The 14,546-nt window shown below is 43.9% G+C and overlaps 1 protein-coding gene across 2 annotated transcripts in view; it reads right to left on the bottom strand.

The window, feature by feature from the left end:
• Nucleotides 1–5,740: 5,740 nt before the first annotated feature.
• The window catches only part of PLXNA1 (plexin A1), a 340,506-nt gene continuing 331,700 nt past the window's right edge, over nucleotides 5,741–14,546 (bottom strand). For both annotated transcript variants that reach the window (XM_063121369.1, XM_063121370.1), the window contains exon 32: nucleotides 5,741–10,197. In XM_063121369.1, coding sequence (XP_062977439.1) covers nucleotides 10,102–10,197 — 96 coding nt within the window. In that variant the 3' untranslated portion in view covers nucleotides 5,741–10,101. The remainder of the gene's footprint in view (nucleotides 10,198–14,546) is intronic.

The following is a 14,546-nucleotide window of genomic DNA, read 5'->3' as shown; positions in this document are numbered from 1 at the left end:
ACTTCCTGTTTCATGCAGGAATCCACCCTAAAGCATACCTGACAGATGGCTGTCCAGCTGCCTCTTGAAGGCCTCTAGTGTGGGAGAGCCCATGACCTCCCATCGTAATTGGTTCCATTGTCATACTGCTCTTACAGTCAGGAAGTTTTTCCTGATGTCCAGCCAGATTCTGGCTTCCAGTAACTTGAATCCATTATTCTGTGTCCTGCACTCTGGGATGATCGAGAAGAGATCCTAGCCTCCTCTTTCAAATATTTGTAGAGTGCTATCATGTCTCCCTTCAGCCTTCTCTTCTCAAGGCTAAACATGGCTGGATTTTCAGAAGAGACCAACATTCTGCTTGCAGGAGAGCCAAATGCCGCTGAATATATGGCCCATGATGCCAAATATAAAATATGGGAGAGTTGATGAAATGTAGTGTTGAGGCTCAAGTAAAGGAATGGTTGGCTGGCTGGTGTGGAGTAAGATGTGCTGTGGCCAAAACTGAGCAGGGCTGCAGGAGAGGCTGCACCCAACCCTGCTCCTGATTTGCCCTTCCTCCACGCCAACACTGATATTCACAAAGCCAGACGAGGCACGTTGTATAGCAAAAATGTTTAATCTCTCCTTGATGCGCGTGTTTATTTACAAGTACTAAATCTGAAGAACATTAAAATAGGAAATAGCAGGATATTTACACAATCAAAGGGTGCCGACCTGCCACACTGGCACAGTTGCTTCAAGTCTGAAACAATCACATAAAGTTATCATGATTTTCTTTTCTTTTTTTAAAATTTTACTATTAAAATTTTGTTTCTTAGTTTTCTCTCCGCCTTCCCCCCCCCCCCCGCCACCCTCTTTCCCCTTCCTTAAAGGACAGCTAATAATGGCCTTGACATTCTTTAGAAGAGGGAGTGGTAGGATCCTGCAAGCTTGTATGCATTTTAAACCTAAGGAAGAAATGGAAGAGCTCAGAGCAGAAATTGCAGTGGGGAAAACGGTCTTGCTTACCTTCTTCTCTAGTGCACCACCCAGTAGCTTTATTCCCCATTTTGCTTATTTTCCTAAACCTTCAGAGCCCAAGGAGATCCCCCTGCAAAGGGTTGTTCCTGGGATCAGATGTGCAACAGGAATGTAACTTGTCCTCCCAAAACATGTGCTGTGCTGAGGTCTCTGGCCTGACTGCCTGGCACACAAGAGCAGGACCAAATAGGCTGCCCTGTGGAAACAATCCAAGGTATGAAGATGGAATGGGGATTAGAGTACATTATTGATACCCAGGGGTCTTGTACATTCTGAGACTAGCTGGAAGGAACTCCCTGAGTAGCTTAAACCTTCAACATCTCCACGGAGGTGCTCCTTTAACCCTGTTCCTATAGCACCAGTATCAAGGGTGTGAGCAACATAGGGCTGAGGCCACAAGGGAGGTGGGCGAAGTACAATTAAACACTTTTAACAATGGATGTGAAAAATCTGAAATAGCACCTGAAAAATAAGATAGATTTCACATGACCCTTTTCGTAGGGAACACTCAAGTTATGGAGCCCTTATGTAGACGTTGCTAATGACTGGAACTGATAGTGGCTTTGCTGGTAGGGGATTACAGATAATCTGCGTGGGAATGGACTGGTATGGTACTTGACTGTAAATGGAAGAAAATAATGAAGCAATTTGGGTTGCAAAGGCTCTTCTTTGAAAATAGGCACCTGTTGCGGATTTTAGATGCTCTTAGGAAGCCTTGGCTATACCCAACATCACTCGGGCAAAGGGGAACATGCCAGCACATCCATCTAACCCAATGCCTGTTTAGGTTCTCCTGAGAAACAAAACTAAAAAAAAAAGTATTCCATTTACAGGTTGTTTCAAAATACTCAGCTCTCTTCATTGTAGCCTTCCTGCCATTTAAATCCCCAATCCTTTGGTTTTATAAAGTTTTGTTGGTTGTTTAATTCCGCCTAATCATCAATTAAGTGTCCATGACATCATGATACTTCAGAAAAATGCTGTCCTGTCCCAAAGTGTTAACAGCTTATATATAAAGTTTTGTTTCTCGTGTAATCTCTTGAGCATCAAAATGCACAGCAAAAGGTTTCCCCTAGTGCTAATTACATGAATGCACAAAATCAAAGCCCTGCAAAGCTATAGAGATACCAGGAGATTCCACATTGCTGCCAAAGGCTCTGACAGTATTATCCCAGGAGGGTGTTTGTGTGTATGGATGTGTCAAGGGTCAGCATAACCAGATGAAGAGTGCTAATAAAATATTTAAACTTGTGGAAAGTGGTGACATCCTGCCCCTTCTCACACTGTTAAGCTCACTTTTAATGGGGATGAAACCACAAATGGTTATGTCAGAATGGAACCTCAAGGGAAATAAGTGGAAAGAAGAAAGGGGAGCTTGCACAGCAACAAAAAGAAGTGGGAAGGCTAAGGGAAGCACTGATTCAAACTGAGCTGCTGGATCAGACCAAAGGTCCTTCTAGCCCAGCAACTAGCCTAACAGAAGTCAACCAGATGTATTTGAGCCGCTCACAAGCAGGGTAAGAAGGAAACAACCTTCAACCCCTTCCTACCCCCAGCATCTGGCACTCAAGGTATATTGGCTTTGAACGTCGATATTAGAGTTCAGTAAAATGTAGGTTGGATAAGCAACGAGAGGTTAAAAATAGGGCCTTGGTGGCCGCAGAAGACATTCCCAGCTTTTTGAATGTTGTCCCCTTTGCTGGGTTCTTTTAGGAAGTCACTTCAAAAGTGAACATTTGGCCACATATTGTGTGAATCACCAACACAGGGGCCTGACTCAGTGACCGGGGGAGGGGGAGAGAAGTGGGGGCGGGGGATAAAAACGTAATGCTGCCCAGAAGTAAAAGTTTTATTGGCATCCATCCACAAATTATGTTTCCTGTGTATTCAGTGTATTGATGCCTGAATAGTTCTTTTCTCCTTTTGTGTTCAAATGAGAATCTCTCCTAGTCTGCCACTATCAGCAGAGACATGTTTGTTTCATTTAGGACAAATCAAAAGTTACCCATTATTTAGTACTAAGGATGGATTGGTGGGAGAGGAATCCAGCTCAGGTGGAACCTTAGCAAACAGGGTTGCTTCCACACTAGAGCCCTTTAACACTGCTAAAGCACTGCATTTCTGCAGTTAGCTGGAAGCAGAATTAAAAGATTCCACACAAGCACTTCCTATGCTCAGTATTACCTACCAATACCCTTCAGTGTGAACTAGATCCTCCTATAAAGTTTGCTCATATGGAAATCCAATTCAGTGAAGGTTCCCAGTAACCTTACCAAAATGTTGCTTCTCTTTGTAGCGTGTAGGCAGTTTTATTGCTTCCCAATGAGGTCAGATGGGAAAATTAGTGATGAATAGCATATTACTGGCCCTTAAATAGCTTCTCTTAATTGGCCCAATTTCAGTTTCTGTTCCCATGGGGAGGTAGAGGAATCTTTTATTAGTGATCTCCTTTCAGTGTAAAAGAAACAAGGTAAGAGCGAATCACTGATAAAAGCCTCTCCCCAAAATTCACATTGAGGTAATTAAGTGATCACTAATACTCAAGCCATAACTGACCGCTAATGCTCAAGCCATGATTAACAGAAAGCCATAAAATGGGCAGGGCCTGTAAACAAAATAAATTAAGGTCACAGGAGCTCTTAAAAACTTCAATAGCACTCCACCTTTCCACCTAGACTGGCCAGTAATAAGGTTGCATTTTATGACCAGAAAGGTTGCCACAAAGCAAGTCTGGGGGGGAAACAAAACAAAGGACAACACAGAAAAGACTGGAATGTAATAATTCATCAATAATGTAGTTTGGATGCTCCATAAGAAGTGAGCGAACAAAGGATGGCAAGTCCAGAAGGTTAATGTGGAAGCAGTCTAGATCTACAGAAGAAGAAAAATGGATTAAAACTGCACTACTGGGATAGACTATAAAAAGATTCTTTACTTATTCAACAGAGTTGTTCCAAGTGAATCACGCCAGAGGTATATTTGTTCCCAGAAACACTGGCTGTTGATTTCAATGGGAACACAAGCACCAGAATGAGAAAGATGAACCATTGCCATTTGCCTCGCCTCCCTGCCTGCCTGTGGGAGGGCCACCAAGTTCCTCTCCTGTCTCAAGCATGGTCTCCAAAGCCACTGGCTCAGTTTCTATGGCAGAATTGTGACTGCCAAAGGCCGTGCCAAGGACAAAGGGAGTCAACACAAATATACTCACACAAGTAGACCACTGAATGGGTGACTTAGTATTGGCAGCTGTGCCTCATTCCCTCCAAAAGTGAAGAGGGCCACAAATCCCAATAAGGAGCCCTAAAAGCAGGGAGAAACAACATCTGCTCATGGCCTAACTAGCTTATCCAATTTTCTGTGTGCTGAGTAAACACTTTGCATGTGTAAACATATTTGCCAGGATGTCTAATTTAGGTCTTGCCTGTGCCCTTGGGGTGTTACCACATTCCTATACAACTCAAGAAATCAAACATGAACTTAATGTCCAGGGAGCTCAGAGGGTGCTTCCAGATGAGGGCTTTGTTGCACCATTCCCCCACCTCATTCATGGAATTTTACAGGGAGTTCAGATGCTGCTTTGCATTCATAAGACTCCCATGTTTTCCACTACTTCTTCTGACATTTTTCTTATTGTAGAAAACCTGTTAAGGAGAAAAAGATGGAATCGCTGCCCAATGCCTTCGAATTGACAGTGCTAGCAGCCCTGCATCTGGAAGCACCCAGTCTGACAGCCTGATCCCCAAACCAGTTCAGTCTTAAGTACTGGGATGTGAGTTGCATAACTTTCCAGTTATTTCAATTTTAGTGATTTGTCCACCTGGCAGAGAGTCTGGAAGACACAGGGGAAGAATGCTGACCTACTTACACACCCCTTACTGCTATGTTTTGGCTAAGAACTCCTTTCCCCATGGCCAGTCTATGGGATGATGTAGGTAACTTACTTCATTCAAGGCAAATAACCAATTGGGATGATGTGAATGGGATTGAGCTAGGGGTTTCAAGAAGAGAGTACATCCAATGACCTGTCTGAACACATCCACATTGCATTCTGTAGGCCCTTTAAATTAATCCCACTCTGGTCCTCATTTGAGGCAAGCCAGTTAAAATAGTTTTTCTAGTGAACTCTCCCAAGATAGTCATTGTTATTGCTAAGATGCCTAGATAAGAGGTGCTAAAGAGGGCAGCTCTTTAGAAAAGAATGTGGACTTTTTCAGTCCAATTGGCACTCCCTACTAAATCAAAACTGATGGAAGGATCTGGTCACCTGCTCCAGGAAGGTCAGGATAACATCTTTGTTTCCCACAATGCAGTGCCAATTTACATCAAGCCAAAAGATCCAGCCTCCACCTCTTTCAATAGTACTAATCATGTAGAGAGTAGTATGCCCCCAAGTACACTTTAAATGAAATCCAAGGAGGGGAATATGTAAAATATTGCGGTATATTTTGTGTGAAGCAACACTTAGCTGTCCTTTAAGGCTTATGAGTACCCTTTTCAAGAAATAAACCATTGACATTAATTCTTTCCCCCCCGCCCTTGTACAAGAAGTGACAAATTAATTTCAAAATTTCAAAAATAAAAAGGTCTAAACAAACCTCTAGTATTCAACACTTGCATTTTTTTTCTTTTAAAAAAAGATCAACTCAGACTAAACTCTAGCACAGTCATGCAACAGCCCACAGGTCCTACGGATCCAGAGACGTCTCAGAACTCCATAGGTGGTTTTTTATTATTATTATTATTTTTATTGTCTTGTCTTCTCCTCTTCCTCCTCTTTAATTAAAAAAAATTAAAAAGGCTAAAAACAAAATTACAAAGCAATCTGAGATGTATATAGGCTTCACAAAAGATTGTTCTGCTTGGTGAGAAATATTTGATCCCCCCCCCCCAATTTGGTTTCCCACTGCTTGTGTAATAACCATGTTTGATATTGGTTTGATCTCCTTCAGTTAACTATACAGTGCCCCACTGGGGCATGAGAATTAGATTGTAACAACATATATATATATACACACACACGCACATTTTAAATTTTAATTAAAAACTTCATTACATCCCTCTCTTCCCCTTATTTGCACTGTAAGGGAAGGGGCAAAGTCAGGCTCGGTAAGTTCTGCAACACAGCCTCTCTCTCAACATTACCTAGGCTGAGATAGCAACTTAGTTTATTGGTGGTGGGTGGATGGGTGAAGGCTGAAAATTTGGTGGATTTGGACACCTGAGTTGAATTAGGGCAGTGGCTTCATCACACTGGTAAACCTAAAATAATAATTAAAGGCATTACATCCATCAAGAACTCAACTGAGGGCGTTGGGCTGCAACCCTATACATGCTTGCTTGGTAGTAAATCCCACTGAGCTCAACAGGACTTACTTCTGAATAGTCATATATAAAATTGCAACGTTAGTCTGAGTAAAGATTGAGTGGAATGAAGAGATAATGGGCAAAAAGGAGAGGAGCAAAGAGAAACAGATTTTGAGGAGAATCCTGATGAGGCCCTTGAAAGTTCTTGTGTCTCCCACTTCCTGTAGGCTGAATCTGGGATGTCCTGGCTCTTTGTTAGCGATGGACTGGGAAACCCAAACTGAGTGGGCATTTCAAGATCTTCAGAAATGTTTTGCTAGTGTGCTTGAAATTTAGTTCATGTGTTTATTTTAGTGACTGTATAAACCAGCCTTTGGTGCAAGAGTCCCAGGCCAGTTGAAAATAGAATGATGGAGAGCCAGCATGTAGATTGTAGGCCAAAGAGCCAGATTAAAATCCTAGCTTAACTAGGGAAAGTCACTCTTACTTTCCCTTAGCTTCAGTTATATATTTGTAAAGTGAGAACAATGACGACTTCTTTTGCAGAGGTGCTGTGATGCTGAATAATATTCCCCCACTCAAAATGTGAATGTAACTAATGAATAAAAGGCTCCTTTCCAACAGTAAAAAATTCACATTTCAATGATAGAGCTGCAGTGACAGTTGTACAAAATTCCAGGGACAGCGGGGGGTGGGGGGGAGTGTATTTTAGAATGAGGATACCTTCTAACTCAAGTGTGAGCCAACATAAAACGAAGGCATACGCAACATTTCCACACAATACAAGATGCCTTAGAAAAATCTATGGCAGCACTAAGGGAACCCTTGCCTTTAATTGCACCAGAGGTACTTGTCTGCAACCTGGATAATGTGCAGGTGACTAACAGCACCAAGCTCTTTCTGCTCATTCACAGTATTGGTACCTGTTCCCTCTGGCCTTCTGCAATACAGTAATGGGAGCTTGCTAACATGAAGGTCAAAGCCAGCCACCAACCAGCAGCATTGTGGAAAGGGGATAAAGCCTTTGGGTTGGCCCAAATAGCACAGAACAGAAAATAGGACTCCAGTTGTAGGAGTTGCCTCTGTGTGCTCTTCTACTAGCTGCAGTACCATCAGATGGGAATTGGTGTTGCTGTGCCAACCCAACAGAAATTATTATTTTCCTGCTACCTAGAGAGGTTGGGAGCCAAGGTAGCTGAAACAAGGTATGGATAATACCTTTATGTGTGTGTCATCACAGATCAATTAAAGCAGGGATAGGTAACTCCCAACAGCCCTAGCCAGCAGAGCCAATGATTAAAGATGATGGGAGTTGTAGGCCAAAACATCTGGAGGGCCACAAGTTGCTCACTTCCGATTTAAAGATTCTTGCAAGGAAGTAATGATTCTAAACTCTTTACTTGAGGATCTTGGCTCTTCGCTGACAGCAGCACAGAAGAGAGATACTGGCTCAGTTCGGACAACACAACAACCAACGGTGATTTAAGTAGTCAACCGTTGGTTAAATAGTCAACGGTTGGTTATTGTGTTGTCTGTTCGGCAAAAACCACGCCACGATTCACACGTTCTTCAAAATAACCAACGGAGATAACCAACACTCTGCAGAATTGACTATCTGCACAACCGTTGGTTAGCATGTTGTTTGTAGGGCTCAGTAGACTATTTTGCAGGGTTGAATGGACTATCTCGGCTGGCTACAGAGTTCCTGGGCAACAGTGGCCAAAGCCATGCCAGCCACTCTGCTACAGCTGGCACAACTCACAGAGACTGCTGGGATAGCACCGGGAGAACTGAGGGAGGGTGGGGAGAGGGGCAGGGGCTGTGTCAGCCAAATGCCAGGTTGACTATTAGTCCACTCAACGCCAGTCCCAACCACTCCACAGTTTTTTAAGAATATGTCGTGTGGGGAGTATCCCCTTGATAATCAACCATGGAGTTGACTATTAACCCACCATTGACTACTGTGTTGTCTGAATGCAGCCACTGAATTGTTGCCGTGCAATTACAAAGCCATACTTCCTTCTTCCTTTGTACTATCTCTCCCTTTTCCCATGGGCGCAACCCCCCAAAATCTGCTGACGCAGATTTCTAATTAGGGGTATTTTGTTGCAGATGACAAGGACTTCCATTACAAGCAGAGCTTTTGTTGTCTGAACTATTCCTCTTGCCTTCGACCCTCCTCCTCGTTTTGGGAGGTGCTCTGAATTTGGCTGAAAATGGGATGACGCATAAATTCAATATTCTAACAAGGTGTGTGTACATGCACACGTCCAACTACACACACATCCAACTATAAAAACACAAGTGGGGGCCACCCACTCAATGCTTTTTCTGTCCGTGCTAAACTGCAGCTCCACGCTGGATCACGCTTTGTTCCTCATCTCTTTGAAGCCTGCCCTGATGATATCGCTCGACTAGGGCCAATGTTTCCGTAGACTGCCAGTGCCATGGGAATGTGGAGGAACAACGCAGCTAACACAGGTAGATATAGCTGCTCTGTAGGCCTCCCGCATAGACCGCATCAAGTGCTACTGTATTTGCTACTAAGAAACCTTTCCTCGACAGCGGAAGAGGGAATACTGGGAATCGGTTCAAATAGGCAGCCCCATTCACTGTGCCTAGACAGTGCCTGAATAGGGTAGAATCACTTGTTTGAAAGTGCCCCTATGTCAAGTGGAAAGCTTACAAATGGGGGTGGGGAGTATACTACAAGGATGGGGCAAAGAGAGCTTCAGAAGAGCTGCTAAGCTCAACTTCCAAGTAGCTCATCCAGACTTATCTATAAAAAGGCAAAGCTGGGACTTTTCTTTTCTTTTCTACATGTACCTCTTCCTGCAAAGTGATTTACTAGGCCTGTCACAACGAACAGGGGGAAGATGTCCCTTTGGGACTAGCTACATATGGCAATCCCAACTTTTTAAAGATCTTTGCCTTCTTGGGTCTACACCTCCAGCACCCGCTTAAGCAGCATTCAAAACAAGAGCATCTATTTGGCCTGTGCTAAACACATTCAAACAAAGCATGGCACAGGGCAAAATGTAGGAAGAACCAAAGATTAGTGGGATGCTTCTCTTGGTCCCACTCACCCCCCATTTCTACTCCAAACCAAATAATGGTTCTTTCATTAAAAAAAAAAAAATCCTGCAAAGTTTGCTTGAAAATTTAGAACCTCCCCTCCCCCTATCCCTATGCTTTTAATTTTTTTTTAAAAAAAATCTAGTTTGTGGAAATTGTGCAAATATAGCAGTTAACACTAGAGGCAGAAGGTCAGAGAGAGAGAAAGGAAGGGAAGATAAAGAGCAGAGGTGTGCAGGCAAGGCGGGAAAGGAAACGAGTACAGAAGGGGGAAAAATGATAAGCCTACCCACCCGCCTGCTACAGGGAAACCATAATGTAAAAACGTCGTCCTAGGAGTTAGTGCAGTCCCCAACCTTCCACTGCCAGATCTGGGACAGGCCTTGGGGTGGGGTGGGAGTAGTGGGCAGTGGCGGTCAAGCTGGAGTTCCTTCCCCAGGCCCTCCTTGCGTATCTCCTGGGGTCCTTCAGATTCTTGGCTACGTCGCTCCTTTCAAAAGGTCTTCAGACAGATTCAATTTGTTTTTGATAACGGTGGTTTTTAAGTTTTGTCTTTCATTTTGCTGTTCCATTGGTGTAAAGGGTTCCAAGACGCAGCAGACTCTGGGCACGGTTTCGTGCGCTAGGCCCCAATCTATTCTTGCTTGCTGCCGCAACTCGCTCGCCCTCTCTCTCCCAGTCTCCACTGCTAAGGAAGTCTGCAGCACTGTCTCGGCCTTTTCAGCTACTTAGGGCCATTGTGTCAATTGCCTGCTCCAACTTACTCCGCAGCCGTTGCCTTCGGGCCTGTTCATCCTTCTCTAAAGCAGCTAAAATCTGGCAAGGGAAAGAAGGGAGAGGAAATCGTTAGAAGAGGAAGATCTTGCTGTAATTTGAAACACTCTTCACAAAGGGCAGTCTAGAAAAGAAAGCTAGAAGAGATCCCCCTGAACCATTAAACTTTAAATCACTACAGAAGCTTAAAAGGGATAAATTTAGCTTGTTTTCAAGATAGATTTGTTCCTTTTAAGCCTCCATAGCAGTCTGCTGCTGAAATTTAAGCCTCTGAAGCAGTTTGCTGCCAATTTTTTGTAGCTGCTATGCTGCCAAATTTCGGTGGCAGGGGCACATGCAGCCTGTGTGCCATGGGTTACCCATCCCTGCTTTAAAGGCTGACCAAGGAGACAATGAAGGCCCTCTTTTGAGGGTTGAGCAGAGAAGAATTCCAAGATGGCTGTTCTCCTGAACATCACAAATAGGGAGGCACTCACAGCAGCAGCAGCAATTCAGTCTGGAACAAGGTGTTGTACCTGCAAATGTGTGGACCCATCCTGGCGCTTTCCAAGGTAAAAGGAAAGCAGGGGACCACTGTTGGGCCTGAGGGATGTTTAACCCCTGCCCTGCCCACCATTCTCACCTACAGATGTCTAACCCCACCCAAGGCAGTTACCCCCTCAATCTGGCTTACTTTTGGTTTCATAGCTTCGATAGTGAAAGATTTGTGTGCACAGAACTACTTCGTTTTTAAATCAAGGATGTCAAAATACAATCTCTAATTATTACTCACAACTAGAAATTATTCTGCTGTTCAGCAGCTTTAAATTTTCTGTGAGAAGACTCTATGATGTCCACCCCTACACTTGAAGAATACGCCAGTCTCAAAAACTATCTTACAGTAAATCCTGTTCTCAGTGAATCCAGGAGAGAATCTGATCCTAACTGCCTCTGCACCTCATCCCCTGTACAGTGTCATTCTTCAACATTCTTCTCTGCCTTTGGTTGTTCTGCAGAGTGAGACAAACTGCTGATGAAGAACTAAAACTGTGGGACCAGTGCAGATTGATTCAACATGCAGCCTGAGTGTGGTCTGCCTCAAACAATGCAAGACATTGCTGCTATTCAGACAATGTCTTCCCAATATTGGAAACATCACAACAATGGAATTTCACCACTGAACCTCATGTCTCTAAACCAAGGATGGAGAATGTGTGGCCCTAAAGTTCTTGGACTGCAGCTCCCATGATTCCTCACCACTGGCTATGCTTCCTTGGGCTCATGGGAATTGCAGTCCACCAGCATTTGGAAGGAGTACATTCTCCAAACCTGCTCTAAGATGACCCATGCGTCATGTTAGAGGACAGGAGAAAAACTCTTCTAGTATTTAACTTAGGCCAGATCTACACAAAGCAGGACATAGCACTATGAAAGTGGTATGAAGCCCTATATAAGAGGCAGGAGCCACACTACTGCTTTATAGCGGTATTGAAGTGCACTGACAACTGTCGGGGCCCATTGACACAGACCATATACCGCTTTCATATTGTTTTCATAGTGCGATATGCTGCTTGGTATGTCTCCTGCCTTTTGAATATCACTTTCATAAAATCAGCATTTTCCATTCTGGAATAATTGATCCAGCAGAATACAACCCACATTCATTTATTGCATTTCTATACCGCCCAATAGCTGAAGCTCTCTGGGCAGATCACAAAAAAATCTAGTTCTGTTCTCAGAAACATCCAAGATTGCCATTTCAATGTAATATTGGAAATCATCTAGAAAAACCCATTCTTTTTTATATTCTTTAGCTACCCAGGTTATATGAACTTACCTAGGGAGGTTGTGGGCTCTCCCACATTAGAGGCATTCAAGAGGCAGCTGGAGAACCATCTGTCAGGTATGCTTTAGGGTGGATTCCTGCATTGAGCAGGGGTTGGACTTGATGGCCTTATAGGTCCCTTCCAACTCTACTATTCTATGATTCTCGGGATGTTGTGAGCAGGGCTATGGAGGACGGGGTGGGGGAGTAAAGGACTGGGCAGGAAAGTCAGGCATTTGAGTTCTAGTGAAAGGGGTTGAGAAAGTGGGAGAGTGGAGGCATAAAAAAGATATTCCTGTCATCAGAGGTGTGTGGAACAAAGCTCCACCTCCTTTAAATTGCACTGCCAGATAAAGAACAGATGATTAAAATGCAAACCCATCAGAAATCCCATTATAGTGGCTAAGTTTGTTGTGAGTGCAAGGTGGATTTCCCTTTCCAATTAAATGTCAAGGCATCCATCAAAGGGGACTTGATTAACCATTTCATTGGCTACGTAATTGGAAACAAACTCTTGTATAATTAATAGACTGACTATTAGGAGGCAGGAAAGGTCCATCACAAGCCCTACAGGTAATTCCTTAGTATGGAAATCAGCTCCTTTTGATTAAAAGCAGCTGTGGCACCCTACAGGTCTCCCGCACTGAACGTGCAGCACGTGCTGTGGAGGGTACACAGCACAGCCGCTCAGGGCCTCGCAGATGCTGAGGCACTCAAAAGCTTCGCACAGATTACACAGAGGTTATTTGTCACAGACTTCATGAATGCAAAGGCCGTCACAGAGTTGGAAAGCTGGCTCAAGCAGTCCAATCCATATCTGGGTGAAAGATATCCTAAGGTTGCATCCCAAGGAAGGAGGTCTCAGTGAACCTTCTCCCTACAACTTTCCATACAGGAAAGGTGATTCTATAGGCTCCCAGGTCCAAAACCTTGGCCTGCTGAAGTTCTGCATGGGGATAGCCCAGGCCTGAGGTTGACTGTGCGAAAGGTTCCCATTATTTTGTCTAAAGCTCTGCTTCTTGCCACCAACCATAGAGACCTCTAGGTGGTGCTAAAGCTTTGAATGCAAACCAAAACAACTAATTGGGTTGGCAGTAGCAAAAATTAAAATCTTAAAGGTATTGGAGCCAGTAAAAGAAAGGAAGCAAGAGTTCTATTCACAGTCCCCAAATCCCTTTCCTTCCTGATTCAAGAAGAGACTATCAATAAAGTTTGTGAGTGCTGAAAGATTTACCACCTGTTTTGTATTTGTTTGATCTTCTGTTACCATGTTGCCCTTCTGGGAGCAACACAGTAAAGAGGAAAACTACAGGGAGCATAAAGAGAGAGATAGAGAGAGAGATGCATGTCTGTCACCTGCTTTAAGGAGCTGGGACTGCCGTGATTAGGAAGATGCAAAAACCCAAATGAAAATTAATTATGATTTTCATTCAGCGCCAATGACAGCATATTATAGCACTGAACAACAGGAAAAATTATTCTCTCCCATTTCGCATCAAAGAGGGTGCAATCGGGCTGCATGTAATTGTGTTTAATGAATGAAAACAAACAAAGGGAACAGCTGCTATTTATTAATCCCATTACAAATAATAAAAGAAGTTCCTGGGAGCTGTGAACACATAGGCAGTGCTTTTAGAGTGGGCTACGGATGCACTTTCAACAGATGCCAGGCAGTGGTTAACCAGGAAAGGCAAGGAATGGCAAGTCACCCTGCATCCAACTCATTAAGATTACGCTTTCTAACCACGCAGCACAGGCCTTGTTATTGATTTCTGCTTTTAAGGCCTTGCTGATTTGTAATACTAATGAAAGGGGAAGGCTGGAGCTGGGAGCCAGGGCAGGTGGTTGCTATGAAGATGTCTCTAGTAACGGCTCTTTCGGGGTGTCACCTCTGGTCTGGGCTTTGTGATTACTTGTGGTCTAACACAGAGGGCTGGCACCTTGCTGAGAACCATTACCACTCTGCGGATGACAAGGGCCCCGTGGGTGTTCCTGTGTTCTTGAACAGCGGTGAATCCATAAGTCATTCCTGACTAGGACTTACACCTCTGCCTCCTCATAGGGAAGACTTGGTTCTGCAATTCTGGCATATAACAGGGATTTCCAGATCTGGGGCCCACTGCAACCTACCAAGGTATGGCAAAACAAATAAAATAAACATTGCTTAAGCTTTATTTGAAAGGAAAATTAGTAATGACTCTCCAACTATTATTTTATATAAATGTGATTGCACTGCTCTTTGAAGTGCAAAAAGTAGAAAGGCAAAAGACAGGTGATAGTCAGCCTCTTAAAGACAAACACCTACACTGCCCTATACTCCTCCGGTATCAGAGGCAGGAAGCCTGGATGCACTAGTTGTGGAGAACTTGGGTGGGAGGGTGCTGTTGCACCTGTGTCCTGCTTGTGGGTCCCTGGTCAACAATTGGTTGACCACCGTGTGAACTAGATGGACTCTTGGTCTGATCCAGCAGGGCTCTTCTTATGTTCTTAAAGATGCTCCAGAGCTATTGCTAGTTGATGCCAACTCTATTATAGAGTCTGACCATCTGTGAGAAGTTTGGATTGCTTTGGCTCCTGGACATGGGTC

Source organism: Elgaria multicarinata, chromosome 3 (genome assembly GCF_023053635.1).
Source record: "Elgaria multicarinata webbii isolate HBS135686 ecotype San Diego chromosome 3, rElgMul1.1.pri, whole genome shotgun sequence".
Classification (NCBI taxonomy): Eukaryota; Metazoa; Chordata; class Lepidosauria; order Squamata; family Anguidae; genus Elgaria; species Elgaria multicarinata.
The sequence above is the reverse complement of the archived record's forward strand: the minus strand, read 5'-3'. Positions and strand labels throughout refer to the sequence as shown.